At 36.6% G+C, this 15,841-nt stretch overlaps 2 protein-coding genes and 1 long non-coding RNA gene across 3 annotated transcripts; all 3 read right to left on the bottom strand.

Annotated features, from left to right (window-relative positions):
* Positions 1-3,096: 3,096 nt before the first annotated feature.
* On the bottom strand, positions 3,097-3,848 carry LOC113276266 (mavicyanin-like). Its single transcript, XM_026525846.1, has 2 exons — positions 3,616-3,848; positions 3,097-3,507 (listed from the first exon to the last, which is right to left on the bottom strand). The coding sequence occupies exons 1-2, from the start codon at positions 3,785-3,787 to the stop codon at positions 3,161-3,163; spliced, it is 519 nt and encodes a 172-aa protein (XP_026381631.1). The 5' UTR covers positions 3,788-3,848; the 3' UTR covers positions 3,097-3,160.
* A 964-nt stretch (positions 3,849-4,812) lies between these two features.
* LOC113276267 lies at positions 4,813-8,107 on the bottom strand. The gene is made up of 3 exons (XR_003324219.1): positions 7,934-8,107; positions 6,138-6,222; positions 4,813-5,221 (listed from the first exon to the last, which is right to left on the bottom strand). It is a non-coding gene; the product is annotated as an uncharacterized LOC113276267 (long non-coding RNA).
* Positions 8,108-9,131: 1,024 nt separating this feature from the next.
* On the bottom strand, positions 9,132-10,885 carry LOC113274146 (two-component response regulator ORR26-like). The gene is made up of 4 exons (XM_026523630.1): positions 10,773-10,885; positions 10,120-10,530; positions 9,947-10,023; positions 9,132-9,635 (listed from the first exon to the last, which is right to left on the bottom strand). Exons 1-4 carry the CDS (start codon positions 10,840-10,842, stop codon positions 9,561-9,563), a joined length of 633 nt encoding a protein of 210 aa, XP_026379415.1. The 5' UTR covers positions 10,843-10,885; the 3' UTR covers positions 9,132-9,560.
* Positions 10,886-15,841: the final 4,956 nt, after the last annotated feature.

Genomic DNA, 15,841 nt, shown 5'->3' with positions numbered 1-15,841 from the left:
TTCTTCAAGCTCAGCCATCAGTCGATGTGATTGGTTTGACCCCTGATTGGGAGTCCCTGCTCGTGCTACTACGGCCATGGTGCCGCCTTCTTCTATGGTTTGTACTAACGGTGGTGGAGGTTCAGCTTCGATTGTTGGCATTTCCAAATCGGGCGGAGTGCCCACCGGCACAGTTTAATTTTGTTCGTTTGTTGATGGCATTCCGAAGGTTGGCGGGTACGCGGGTTGATGTGTTCTGGATTCATCCACCCTTTCTTTTGGTTGGTGAGATTGATTCGTAACAAGAGTTTTGCTGGCTTCCGCAGCCTTTGGGGCTGCCGCTGCCGTACTGTACTTCGCTGCCGATGCTCAGAGGGCCGCGGCTGTAACGGAGTTAGCGTTCATAGGCGAAGTGATTTCCGTAGTGTCCTGCCTATGACTAGTTATTTTGGCTTTGTCTCCTTTATGCTTGCTCCGGGTGATGACCGCGGTTGTCCTTGGTGCTTCCTTTGACGAGGCTTTGGATTTTCCTGCTTCCTGCATCTTTTCAATCGTGATGTCGTTTTCTTTCTGCACAAGGGAATTTCAAACAGCGAGAAACAGAAACGTCCGTGCGGATCGGGTTAGTTTACGAAATTGATTACTCCAAGACAGAAAAAAAAAACTGCCCGAGGGCCACAAAGAACTTTTTAAAAATGCGGGTTCATTGAAGGTATGTGGATACGTGAAAGGATCCCTTTGAAAATGCACGTAGGTCTTTTTGAAAATTTTCAAAAACCCACCGGAAAGACAAGTTCGTACGAGATCTAAAAAATGTAAATCCATGGATCTAAGCAATAAATCTTTTAACCAGTTTGAATTGCTTCGACAGATACTGCCAGAGCTAATGAAGTAGAGCAATCATATGCTAATTTAATATGAAATCACAGGATAAGATAAATCTTTTACCGGGACGAAGTCCCTGTTTCTAGCGCCAAATTGTGAAAACGTAAATCACGAGGGCATCTATATGTTCACAAACAATGTTCGCACTCTAGGTACCGTCTCGCACTGATAATACGATTGCATTGATTCCTTGGCTCAAAACCCTCGGGTTTATCATAGCCTCATCTAATAACATCGCGAGGGGAGTTTACGCAGGGGAAGATAAAGAAAACGAAGTATAAAAGTAAAACTCAAGGAGCGTTAGGCGAATATAAAGTGCTGAAATGTAAATAAGACTGGGATTTACGTGGTTCGGCACTAAGGCCTACATCCACGGGGTTGTTGTTTCACTATATACTTGATGGTTACATGGATAGTAGTGTGACTTTGGAGTTTACATAGGTCTGTATATTGTAAAGGACTAACTTACACTCACAATCTTTCTCTCTCCTTCTCTCCCTGATTTTTTCCGATCCCCTCACTCTTGGTGGAGAGGGGGTATTTATAGGGTTAGAGTGTGGGACCCATTTCTGAGGGCCGTTGGAACCTTATCTTCTTGTGTTTTGTGTCCATCAAGCGGAGGTCTTCGTTCATTACTTGATCACGCAGAGCCATCCTCGTTCGTTCCACGGGTTGATCGACACGGATACTGCTCAGAGTGTTTAATGCGGGTAGTTGAGGCGCCTGCTCGTGTCAGACAAGTGTCTTTTGCCCCTGTCACGTCCATGTCAGTTAACTTTCACTTCACCGTTGATCTTAGCATATTTTGGGGATGAGATAAAGTAACCCTTCGGGAGTTATTTGGTGCTCCGCAGTACATCGTGTTTTCGGTGCATCTTTTAACTTCTGCCCTTAGATTTGTTCGGGCAAAGATCCGACGTCGCCGGGATAGGCTTCTTGGCTATGGGCGTGTGTCATCGTGTTTTGATGACTTTGCCTGCATGCTCTTCACGTATCTTCCTATATACACGTGTTCGATGATTAAATATGTACGCACATCTAGTATTAATTTGACTTTTTGAGCTAGTATTAATTTGACTTTTTGATCTTCGATCACTCATGGAAATACTATGACAAGCCAAATGTTTAGTCTTTCGCAGACGCAGTTGATATAGAAAATTATAATTAGCCACTACGGTTTTCTTTTCTACTTTGTCTCTTTAAAGTTTCATCCAACTTTCTAGGAGACCTAGAATATACCTAGTGTTATAAGTGAAGTGTATATTAGAATTTCTGTTATATGATTCAGCTATTAATTATTCAAAACTAGTCATAAAAATCCAATGTGACCAAATTTGTGGTACAAAAACCCCATTCAAATGTTGGGATTCATTAAAACTCTATCGTAAACAAAATTGATACATAAATCCCAAATTTTTAAAAATTGATACAAAAATCCCAAATTTAAATGTTGATTTCATCATAAAATTTGATGTTATGATGAAACCAAAATAAAATTTGATAAAACCAACATTTAAACTTGGAATTTTTGTGTTAATTTTGTTTTGATGGGGTTTTGTGTTACTTTTATTTTGATGGGTTTTTTGTGGAAGGATGGTGACACCTCTGGAATTATAACTCGCGCACCCGTTAATTTTTTATTTTTGTAGCATTACTGCATAAACATTTTGTTACGTGAGAGATAACTGAAATATCCATTCATATCTTTTTCCATTTTATATGCATCTGTTTTGGCTGTTAGATTGATTTGTTTCAGAAAATAATAATAAATTTAATAAAAATCCTAATTAAATTGTCGAAGTTTCTTACAAATCAATCGCATACTATAATCACTGAGTTGGAAATACTGTAAAATCCTTACTGTAAAAAGTCATGAAGAATGAAAACCATGACAAGACTTATAAGCAAGACTACTGCATAAAAGATAGAAAGATAAGTTGCAGCGTCCTGTAGATTTAGCAACTTGAATGTCAACGTTCTGGCCCGAAATGCAGTAATTACGGAAACCACAGATGAAATAGTAGTGATCATCATCCCCCATGATTAGAGTTGCAACACTGAAGATGTCACTTGTAAGACATTGTGGTATTCAGGATCGTAGACGAAACGTAAAACAAACAACAAACATATACATAAAGTCAATAAAACATTAATGAATCCCATAATAATCCTAATCAGATTGAGGTTTCTTACAAATCAAGCATACCATATCATGATTGCCAAATTGAAAAAACTGTAAAATCCCCAGTGTAAATAGTTTTAAAGAATTTAAGCCCGACAAGACTTGTAAGCAAAACTACTGCATAGAAATAAGATAAGCTGCGGCACCAACTAAACCGACAAGAACACTGCTAGAGAGAAGATACGACGCAGAAGATTTAGAGGGTGGAGGTGGAGTTGAAGTTGGTGGTGAAGGTGTTGAAACATCTGGAACTTGGGGAGCAACTTGAATGTCAACCTTCTGGCCAAATTCACAGTGACCAGGTTCATCACAGATGAAATAGTAATGATCATCATCCCCCAAGATTGGAATAAAGTCGTCCCCTGTCAGGTAGGTGGCTAGTGGAGCTGTTACAGTACACGATTCATAGTCCGAAGATGTCACTTGTAAGACATTGTTGAGATCAGGCCTGTAGATGAAACCTAAGACGAACAATAAACATATACAACATTAAGAAAAGATGAAATAGAAAAACTAGCTAAGATTTAACAGATAATAAACGACAGAAAAACTGAAAAGAAGAAACTTACGAAGGATGTCTCCCGCATGAAAAGTCTTGGAAGAAGCCCACTCATTGTAATCGACATCTCCCATGATTGACCATCCAGCAGTATCACCAACTCTATAAGTTGCAGCCATTGACGAAGCTGCTGCCATCATAGCTACCAGGAAGAAAACCAAAGCTTTGCTACTGAAACCCATATCTTAGCTTAGTTGATGAAATTGAGCAAGACTTGATGAGAGGAGGAGAGGAAAACAGAGAAGTGTTGATGTGTATGTTTGTGGGAGGCTAAGCTTACAAGGGTCATCTATTTATAGGGTTTTTATGGCGTTCAAATCCCTTCGTGTTTCGATAAACCATTCTGATTTTTACATGGAAGTTGTTTCCGCAACCGTATGATATTCAGATCCCTTCGTGCTTTTAAAAATCTAAAAATCATTCTGTTTTTTCTTGCAAGGAATTTGTTTCCATAGGCCATTCTGATTCATACGATGAAGTGGAGAAACCAAAAGACGTCCTTTTTAAACCCATTAACGGGCCATAATAACAGGTTAGAAACCATTCAACGGGCCTCCAGAGTTGTTGTCAGGTAGGGCCAGGGTGTTCGCATACTAACGGATACTCCAAAATTGGTGACGTATCCGTATCGGCGCCGTATTAGTATCGGATATTTGGGGTACCTGCGAATACGTATCAAACACTCCATTTAAAGTGTCATCTTTTTTTAATTACAAAAAGGATAGGAGATATTCTGGGATACCTCTCGGATACTCTATTAGGGGATGCTTCCTATAATCTAACATTTAATTTTCTTATACAAAATCTATATATTTATAAATTTATACATGAAATCTAAATATTTATGGATATTTGTACTCATGAATATCGAATAATTATATCCAAACCTAATAACTTTTTGACTATGAAGAAATAAGACTTGGTATTTATTTTTATGGTGCTTTAAAAAAAGAAAACAGTGTTAGAAAAATCTAGCTTTAAGGCTTATTGGGCAGTCATGTTTTTCATGTTTTTTAGAGAGAAATCGGAGTACATATGATTTTATCCATTCAATTAACATAAGCAAGACTGAAACCCAAAATGCTGAAAATTTAATGTTTGCTCACTTTAATATTCAAAATAGTTTCTATCGGATTTTTTTATTTTATAATTTTTTAGTAGAATGAATTATATTTATATTAAATATTTTTTTTAATAAATACACGTATCCCACCGTATCCCATTTTATGAAAATTGACGAATCCCCGTATCAGTATCGATGCATCATAGTTCGCATATGGACATATAAAGCGCACCAAAATACACATGCATCTTTCCAATGACCAACTTGTGACGCCCCAATTACTAAACCTGCTTAGCTAATAGGATTACAAACTAATTGAAGCATAAAATCTAGACTAACGATCTCAAGAATCTAGACTACATAAACTAAGCCCAAAAGCAAAACCCATACACTCTGTTACAGATAAAATGAAGATCTCTCATGTGATACGAATATAACCATGTGTTGTTTACAGAGAAAATATACATATATAAAATATAAATAAATATCTTCAATTCGCTGAAACTTTACGCTACGGAAACGAATATCTTCACGTGTCTCCTGAATGTTAAAACTGAAGTGGGAACGAATGAGCACATCATCCCAAAAAGGGGCTCAACGAAAACATGTAACTCTCAAGTAATCACTAATATGCTTCATAGCTATAAAGAAGTAGTAATTTAAACATATCATCGTGCATAACATGTGTAAGAGTAATTTCTCCAAATACCTCGATATATACTATTTCCTCATCTGGGTCATTAACGACATAAATTAGGTTATAAAATAAAAAATAATACTATTTCTCTTTACGCGTTAGATAGCTATTATATGCACTTCCCGTGCTATGTATTGCCTCATCTGAGCTATAAGACTTAGCAAGGAGATGTGGGGAGACCACAGTCACTCCTCGCGGGGATTTCACTCAAACACACATCAAATTATTCACTCAGCAATCAGCAAGCATCATAAGATATCATTCATGAAAGAATGTTATTCTAATTCCACTTCCTCAGGTATTGCGGACCATAATAACAATATCCGTGAAAGACCACCACCGGATGAGTCTACATAAGTGAAACTAGAACAACTAAAATATGTCATTCAGACCTCGCCAAACTCATTGGAGAAAGTGAAAGCAGGATAACTCCAGACTCGAATGATAACCCCATCCACACAGAGTGCCCATACAAACCATGATTCAAGAACTACCATCATAAATCCCGAAGGTTTTGCGATCAAGCATAATATCAAACGAATGGATTCTCACAAGAAATTGTAAAAGGTAATATTCCCCTATATAACGATATTGCCTCATCTGGGCTATAATGAGCATAAAAATAGATATAACATTTGGAGAATCCACACAATGCATATTACACAACATACCCAATCATTTACACTCAAATATGCTCATAAGAAGTAATGACACATCATGCTCGCATTTAAAAGAATGCTCAATGATTACAAGAAGGTTACAAAGTTCCCACCTGAATTGATGACAAGCCATGCCTACCTCGAGATCCACAATCCACGGGTTCATCTTTTGAATCGATTGTTGTTAATAAAGATGAACTGTTAATCACAGAAGAACTCTTAGAATCTAGCCAAAATGGCTCACACAAGAAACATACAAAGTTAATCTAATGGTTCTAAGCCCATTTATGGTTCTACAACTTATTATTCTATACTTTTAGTTTATATAAGAGTTTACTAATTCGATTGGGTTGATTCTCTAGTCCATTAGATATGTCTTAGGAAGATGTACAACTTAATAGAAAAAGCCAAAAGCTAATTCAGACCACGAAGGTCTAATTTATGTACAATTGGACATCTGGCTCTAAGTCCAAGTCCACTAACCTTAGAGCCAAGTCCACTAACCGGCCCATTAATCTAAGGTCCAGTCCATCCTAGTCAACTAACGGTCAATAACGGTCTAAGTCAGGTCAGAGATGTCAGCTAACAGTCAACGTCTGTCAAAGGTTAAGTTCAGTCAAGGTCAACAAGTGAAGGTCTGGTCAACTGGTTAACTCAGTCAACTAACTGAGTCAAACGAGTCACTACTGAGTTCAACAGATCCAACTCAAACAAACCAAAACATTTATACAAGTCACTTAAACTGACTAAGATGACTAATAGTCTTAAATTCAAGATGCAGAAGTTTAAACAACCATCACCACTAATATCAGTTCTAACAAACTCTCAACCTTCAACTTCCACAACATTACAGCTCCTACCTCAGTCTATAACTACACCAAATTCATACACAGCCTCCAATTTTATTTGTTACCATCTTGAACTGTACAACACATTGTTTTCCTTCTACCATTACCATCAATTCCAACTTCACCACTTACCCTGCATATTGATAAACAACATCCTCTTCAGTAATAACCTTGTGTCTCACCACCCACTCAGCTTCACCTATGTCATTAACACCTGCAAGGCCTTCTCTCATTACTAACCACCCACTAACAGTTCTAATACATACAAACCAACAACTCTAGTCAATTATACAATTCATTCATCTTCCATTTCTTTCAGTCACAATAACTATGACTGTATCATTGAAGCAGCAACCTCATAACATTCTCAATTTTTCCATTGAACCGCAGTCAGGCTTGCATTACAGATTATCCCATCTATTCTACCACTTAGCCTCCCTTAGTCACCTGCAGTTCAGGATCTCGATTTTCTTCTCAGCATCACAGGACTATTGGCATCAACACCAACTTCTCAACTTCACAGACAACAAATTAATCTTTATCTTCATCTCCTATCGCCAATCTTTGATACAGGTACTCAAACACCATTTACAATCCCACATGCATCATCTCAGCAGCATCACTATGAATTCTATGGACTGCAGCCAATACAACCAACCAAACATCACCAATGCTCAATAATACTCTCAGCAATTCAACCCACAATCACTGCTCATATCAATTTCAATCTCATAGACGACTCACCTCAGTTCTTCAATCATAAACATTTTCCCTTCTTTTCAAATTCTCAACTGAGAGTCTGAGACTGAAATTCTAAACAATAATATCGAATTCACACCTACCCAACTTGTGTCATCTAATGAATAATTCCTTACTATTCCAGAAATCCTAATTTACTAATTTTGGGGAAGAACATGGAAACCCTAATCTTCAATTCCATCACAGAAATTCTAATTCCTTAATCAAAACCTCAATTAAGAGCAAACCCATCTATAATCTAACAAGTTACAACAGTTCCATACACAAATTTCAATCAAATATGAAACCCTAATTTAACTTACCAATTCGTTGCTTTTCCAGAACTAAATCATCTTCAGTAACGTCACCACTTCACTCAGTTCATAAATACACCAAGCATGAGAAGAAACGCTCATACACAATCAACCTCACCTTCATCTCTCGTCATGAAACAGAGAAGAACAGAGGAGAAGAGGAGCAGAAGAGGAAAGAAGAAGAAGGATAAGAAGAGAAGAGAACTGGTTTCTCTTCGATTGGATTTGGTATAAAACCAAAATGGAATTACTGTGACACCCAAACGAATTGGATAAGGGCAACCAAATGAATGATCTAGAATGGTAGAGGTTCCCGTAGAAGAATACTCGTCTCTTTAACATTCGTTGTAAAATGACTATTTTACCATTCATACTAATCTAATCCGAAGATATTTTCTTCTTCCGGTATCCGAATGACACGTTCAAGTAGTCTAATTCACATAAATTTTCGAGATCTAACCAATGGTACTTTCGTAACTAAATTATTGTTAAATCAATTTCTATTAATTAACGTTTGTGTTAAACTAATCGAGTCCTTATTGGCTAAATCGTCTCTTGACCATCACTAGACCAATCAAATAACGTTAACGAGTTTGAGGGTCCTTACACAACTCCAAGTCTCCAAACCACCAATAAATTTAGCCAAAGTGCGAGTACCGCAAATTCAACTGATCACGTATTCAGGCCAAATACAAACCACATGGATAAAGAAAATGGCTGCAGATTAAGATAACAAAAAAAAAAAAAAAGTTCAGAAACTAACTACTAAAATTAGCAGCAAAATCAATAAATAAAAGCCAGAATGTATTGGAAAAGCAACTACCACGTTATTCATATTTTGAATTTAACCGGCTAGCTTCTCCACAACTGAATTCATAGCGAGATCCATCATCAAAACAAGCATATAATTTCTTGCGCCATCGAGCTCCATGCACCAATTACAACTGGAATATGCCGTCCTTGTCACCATTATTCGCTCCAGACGCACTTATACTAATAGAATGATGAAGATTTAGTATAAAACGATAAATTTGTAATAATAATATTCACCCAAACAACCTATTAAAATATTTCAACTGCAATTCTACAATACAAATTATTCATATAGATTGATAAAAGGTTTCAATTTAATACCACGGAAAACAACATCGTATGTTTCACTATGGATGATATCGATGAATAAGAATTAACTATAAAGAATGGCCGCTAAATCTACAAATACAACATGGCGTAAAAGATAGAAGATCGACTCCTGATCCACGATAATTGGTACAAGCATACAACTTTTCACTCCATCCATAGCTAACCAGCTTGTTCTAGCTAAATGGTGTCGCTATCATCAGTATCACCATCTACTAAATATTCGCCCTGCGTTGAAGATGAGTTCGGCCATAAATTCGTCGCTGCAAATGGTCGTGTTGCAATGGCTGATAACAGCTTTGTTTTGCGGATTAATAGATTGTTCATTCTCAATAGAAGTATTATGTGAAAGCCATGGTTGATGTATTGGCGCCATTAACCTTTGATTGTTGTTTGTCGGAAATAACGATGATGGCGCATTAAAACCCTGAAAGCTACTGTCTCTTGACTCTGCTTGGAATGATGAAAATGAATATTGAGATGTTTCTTGAGGACTCTAAGTTTGTACATTTAACGGTGCACTAGTACTTGGATCTGTTCTTTTTTCCACTCGATCTTTGAACCTGTGCTTCTGCATAAATGAAAACTACAAATTTGTTAAAGATACCAAATAGAAAATGCATAAAACTGCGTCAAAATTTACAAGAACTGTATCCATCCATTTTATATGATTTATTTTTCTTAATTTATACTCCCTTCGTCCGGATTTAGTTGATAAAATTGTATTTTTATCTTGTCCGGATTCAGTTGATAAAACTGATAGGGGTAAAGATATTTTTGAAATGAAAATTGTTCTTTATCTATTTCTTAATATTCGTGTAAAGTGCAACTAAATCCGGACGAATGGAGTACACAGTATGGTATGATTAGTCAGAAATAAACCTGAAGGTGGCTTGCAATGTTCTTTCTAGTTAATCCTGGAACTTTCATGTATTCTTGTATCTTCTTTGGCTCAGCATCTAATTCAACAAAATCCAAGAACGACATGAATTAAAAACGTTTCAAGAGTGTAAGAGTTAAGTAATCCAAGAAATAGATGATAGTTATGGTCTTACGCGTAACCCCCATGTATTCAACAGCTTGCAGGAAGAGATTTTGTAATGTTCCCTTCCACATAACCCCTTTGCCGTTCTTTGGAATCTGAGGAAGGCGACTTGTTTCATCATCGCTCAGCGGATCGTCAAGAGGTTCTTTCCTATTAGTTAATTCGTATGTCTTGTGCAGTGTTTCTTGGTCATTAGCTTTAGAAGATCCATCAATGCTACTAATCTTTTGTTTTTCTTGCTGCAGCGAATCTTGTCCACGAATTTCTGTTTGTTTCATGATTTTGGTTTCCATCTTTCTTGTAAAAACATGTTGCCATAACTTCTCAATGTCAGAATAAGTCAAAGGCTTGGTCAGATAAAATGCAGCACCATTTAGGATTCCTCTTGTCACCATTTCACGTTCGTTATCACCGGACATCACTGTATATATATATATATATATATATATATATATATATATATATATATATATATATATATATATATATATATATATGAATTCATATGCATAAGAAAATCATTTTCCATCATAGATTTATATATGATTGACAGTCATATGCATATATTATATGATGACAAAAATCGCAGTGTGATTTATGATCCTAAACGAAGATGATGAAATATGAATGAAATTAGAAATACACTTTTTTAATTAAACTTACGAAACACGGGAAGATTGACGAATTCCTGCAATATGCACTGAAGTAGCTGAAATCCATTCATTTTTGGCATATGTACATCACTTATGACAAGATCAAAACAACCTGGCTTCTCTCTAAGCATTTTTAAAGCTTCAAACCCCCCTCCAACACCAGTCACTGAAAGCAAATACAAATTTAGTGTTTATATAAGCAGATATAAGCACCGCTATAAAAAAATTGCATAATGGTTATGCAGCAAAAAAGCTAATAAGGGAACTAGGGAACTACCTACTTGTTGAGAATTTGGGAACTATGTAAATATCGGGAGTAATGGACACTAGAATGATCTCCTATTTATTGACTAGCATTAAACTGAAATCTTTTGAAGGATTGTGATTTTGATTGCTAATCAATAGTCAGTTGCAGAGGATTCAATGTACCTTAAGATCTTTCTATACAATTTTGTTGTTCTTTATTTTTCTTTTTTTTGAAATTTGAAATCCCAAAATTAAAACATTAATTGCAAAACAAATCCATTTCTCTTTTTCGAATAGTGAATTAGTCGTTTGCTTTACCATTCTTTAAGGAAAAAAGAGCTGATCATTAAAAATGTAAAGATAACAATTATAATTACTTCACACTTGTTTCTTTTATATTTTTTTAAGGGTTTTGTTAACTTGTATACCCGTATGCATGTTAAGGTTTAATAAATAATTGTTTAATGGTATTGGAAATTATGTTTTTTGTCTTATTCTACTAGAAATTGGTAATTCTTACACTAAAAACAACAAATCATGTTCCCAATGCAAAGAATTGTTGTTTTCATTGCAATAAAACAAACAAATGTTGTTTCCAATGCAAAAAAATGTGAATTTAATGCACCTTAACATGTATACGCGTATACAAGTTAAGAGGACCCTTCCTTGAGATTCCTTTTTTCCTCTGAATCTTATACTTATAAATTTTGCAGCCATCAAATTAAGGAAATTTGAAAAAAATAATAATAAAAATTGATGTTGCAAGTGATTTATTTCTCTACATACTTTAATTTAAAATTCATTGAAGACCAAATTAGTAAGGTTGTGAAATCGTGAATTACAACATGTTATGTTAATATTAAGAATGTGATTGGACAAATAGTAGATTGAGACTCATGGTCAATTTTATATATCCTAGAAATCAAAGATTCTGAATTAATTCTTATAGACACGGTAATGAAAAATGTAAATTCTCCATTTAATGACAAAAATTAAATGCCTTGGTCAAAAATAGAAAACATAGTGAAAACAATATTGTTATGTAATTTTTCTTATAGACACGGTAATGAAAAATGTAAATTCTCCATTTAATGACAAAAATTAAATGCCTTGGTCAAAAATAGAAAATATAGTGAAAACAATATTGTTATGTAATTTTTCCGATTCTAGAAGATTTATTTCATTAATACAAGTCGTATCAATTTATGAAATTTTAATTCAAATGAGTCAACACGTGGGTCATACAAGCTAAGAAAACAAATGTCAATTAGGAATTTGAGTTGTTTTCTTCCTAATTATTATCTTTTAACTTTATGATAAATCAATAATTGCCACAAAAATGAAATGGAACTCTCTTTGACCAATGGCAAAAATGAAGCTTTTTACCATATAAAAAATCATGAACTGAAATTATATTAAAATTTTTGCAAAACCTCGTAATTTTATCGTAAAAAATCAATTGAAACAAGCACCATCAACACTTCTAATTATTCAAAAAATAAAATAAATCTCAAATAGTGTTAAGAAATGGAGGTCCTTATGACTCATGTGTCTGTTCCCTTTTTGCATTATAGAGAGAAAAATTACCTTCATAATCATACTTTCTAAGTAGTAGTGAAGTTATCAATCGACATTTTTTTTTTGCCCAATCAACAAATTTCAATTCATTCAAATCAAAATAGTGATTACATGTTCGCTTACAAGATTAACAAAAACATCAAAAAACATCAAGATAATAAAAACCCTAATACAAATAAGGATATCAATTACAAGTAGATCGTGAAGAGAAAGAGCGATAAACCCGCAGAGATACCCAATTTTTGATTATGTATAAGGGAAAGATGATGGTATAACGCGGAAATAATTCCGACCATTTGATTTGATTGTATTCTTCTATGATAAGAGATGCTCCTAAAACAAAGGAGTGTTGAATCGTTGATGTTTTTGAATCTAGAGAAGCAAACCACGAACCAGCCATCAAAGATTGAAAAACTCTCCCTGTGTGGGTAAAATACCCGACGACCACGTGTCAGCATCTCAAGGGATGATTACATGATAATACGATGGGATGAGAGCATCGAATCATCCTATAAAAAGGAGGGTTTGTCTGAATCGAGGCAACTGCACCAGCGCCGCATGAACGACGCGTGTAAGGAAAGGTCTAATCTGCTCAGACGGTCAAGTCTAAAAAGCAGGACCACATTTAATGAAGGATAAGAACAAGACATGGAAACACCAGCATCGTGACGGAAGACTCGAACGATCTATACTACTACCCAGAGGTGACAGAGCACAAGGTTCTCCTTACAAGAGCAGCACGAGGCGAAGAAGAGCGAGATTACTCGGAGGAAGAACCAGACTAGTCGTCACGAGGGATAGTATAGAGCCAGTCCGAGGTAGCCAGGACAATGGAAGACAGCTAACCAAACTCGGATGATCAGGCCACCACGAGTTTATTTTGCCTATAAATACCGGTCCATGTAGAAGGAGATGGACAACTTATGTAATCCTAGATGGTATTTCTACAGAGAATTCCTGAGATAGATATAGATAGAGAGAAAGTGAGAAATCTAGAAGAGATTTGTAACTCTTTCAAGGGTAAGACCTTATAATCAATAAGAAAACATCTTCTTTCCCGTGGACGTGGGTCTTCATGGCCGAACCACGATATATGCTTGTGTCAATCTTTACATTTCATGCTCTTTACATCTTGTTCATAATTGAATCTTGTATGTTTTAGTAGTTTTTAGTATTTCATTTCACTTGGATGTATTCATCAGAAAAGATGCAACTACATTTTGGCGCTAGAAACAGGGAGGTCTGAAGATCTAATCTACCTCCCTAATAACAGCTCTATATTGTTTTCATAATCTCCATGAGAAAAGTGTTTTTCACACTATAAAGTAGATTTTTGTTGATATGAATGAGTAGAGCTCGGACTCAAACATGATCTTCACGATCTGAGAAGTCCAGAAGAACCTCAGGATTAAAAGATCTGTGTTTTTTATCGATTTTCTTTAAGATTTCTTGTTATTTCAAATATTTTTTATACCTTCCTCAAGGAGCTCAGGAGAGTTGTAGATCGGAGTAAAAAAGAAGTTTCAAAGACTTCGGTGCTCAAACGATCTCCTCCATGAGAGAGCCGGGAAGAAATACTAGTCAGTAAACTACATAAGGGAGATATCACCTTATGAGAGTTGAAAAGACAAATTTCATGATGTTTTTTTATCAAACTAAACAAAGTACAAGATCTCCTTCTTAAGAACCTAAATCTAAGTCAAGGGGAAGGATTAACGAGTACATAATCATTCATCAAACCCAAAGTTTGTTCAAAATCAAAAGCTAAAAGATGATGAGAAATAATTCCTAGAATGGGAAAATATGCTCAATCGTCATAATATGATTTTTTCCCTAAAGAGGTATAACGTGTTGAAAGAGGTATTTCTTCCGAAAAGAGAGAACTGATAAAACACCTTTTCTTCATCATTAACATCTCGTGCAAAGAGGGAATGTTTTGACGTTTTCACATGTCTCCAAAATATACTGCAAAGTCTTCTTGTACTAAACTGACCAATCTGAACTATGACTTAGTAATTGCACGTGAGCTGCAAACCTAGGGTCCCATTTTTCTGAAGAAAAGGCAAATTAAGTGTTATTGCATATATTGCAGGGAAGGTAATGGTGACACGACGATATACTCGCAGGAGCCAAGGAGAAAACGGTGGAGCCCAATCAGAAGGACTCGACGATATGGATCCAGGAGAGGCTCTGATAATTATAGATCCGAAGGCGAGGGAAACCCCTTCGAGATGCATGATGACGTCCATCTGACTCAACCAGGAGGGTTGAATCGTTTTCCAAGGCAAACAACGAACAATGAGGCCAAGAAGGGCAACCCTTCAGGCCTCGGCGATGCCAACGCTACCATCGCGGCCATCCTGAAATCCCAAGAAGCTCAGGGTGAGAGAATGGAGAAACTAGAAAGGCGAAACAGAAGGCTTGAGAGGAGAAACGACAAGCTTTAGCGAAAAGCAAAAAACAAGGCGCCACTCGCTGCTGTCAAGGAGGTCCCAGAGGAGGAAAACCCCTTTGAACATTTACAAGTTGACGAACGAATTAACATCCCTGACACCTCCAATGGGGAAACAGCGGATCGCTTCCCCAAGGGAAGCAGAGGTATACTCGACCGCGAGGATAGATCATCCAAGGGATCGTCGGATATTGATCCCAAACATCGGCGAGACAAAGACCAGATCCAAGAAGTTAAAACCAACTGTGAGGCCGAGAACCTCTCAGTCCCAAACCCCAAGCGAGGGGATACCTCAAGGTCAAATCGTTCTAAGATTGTATTGTATGCCGAATAATCAGGCGATGACTCAGGGCGATCAAGGCATCACTATCATGAACCATCTTTCTCACCCGAGAGAGCTCTGGGAAGAAAAAAGAAGGCCGAAACAAGGAGAAACGATGACCAACTTCAGGACCGACTCAACCGGATTGAAGCAATGTACAAAGAAGCTACAGGAAAGCAGGAGAGCAATAAGCTGGCGGTAGTCATGCAAGAAGCAAGACAATCCCCCTTCTCCGAGAATCTGTTACGATTACCATTTCCAAAGAAATGTTCTCTACCAATGTTCACGTCCCCGTTCACCGGAACAGGAGACGCAATTGAGCATCTTAGAACTTATCGTATGACGCTTACCCAATGGGACCATTATGACGTGGTACTGTGTAAAATTTTCCCTGCCAGTCTGAGGGATGAAGCCCTAATGTGGTTAAATAACCTGCCCAAGGGATCAGTTGAATCGTTCAAGCACCTATCCGAACTATTTT

This window comes from Papaver somniferum, chromosome 4 (assembly GCF_003573695.1).
Source record: "Papaver somniferum cultivar HN1 chromosome 4, ASM357369v1, whole genome shotgun sequence".
In the NCBI taxonomy this organism is placed as follows: domain Eukaryota; kingdom Viridiplantae; phylum Streptophyta; class Magnoliopsida; order Ranunculales; family Papaveraceae; genus Papaver; species Papaver somniferum.
The sequence above is the reverse complement of the archived record's forward strand: the minus strand, read 5'-3'. Positions and strand labels throughout refer to the sequence as shown.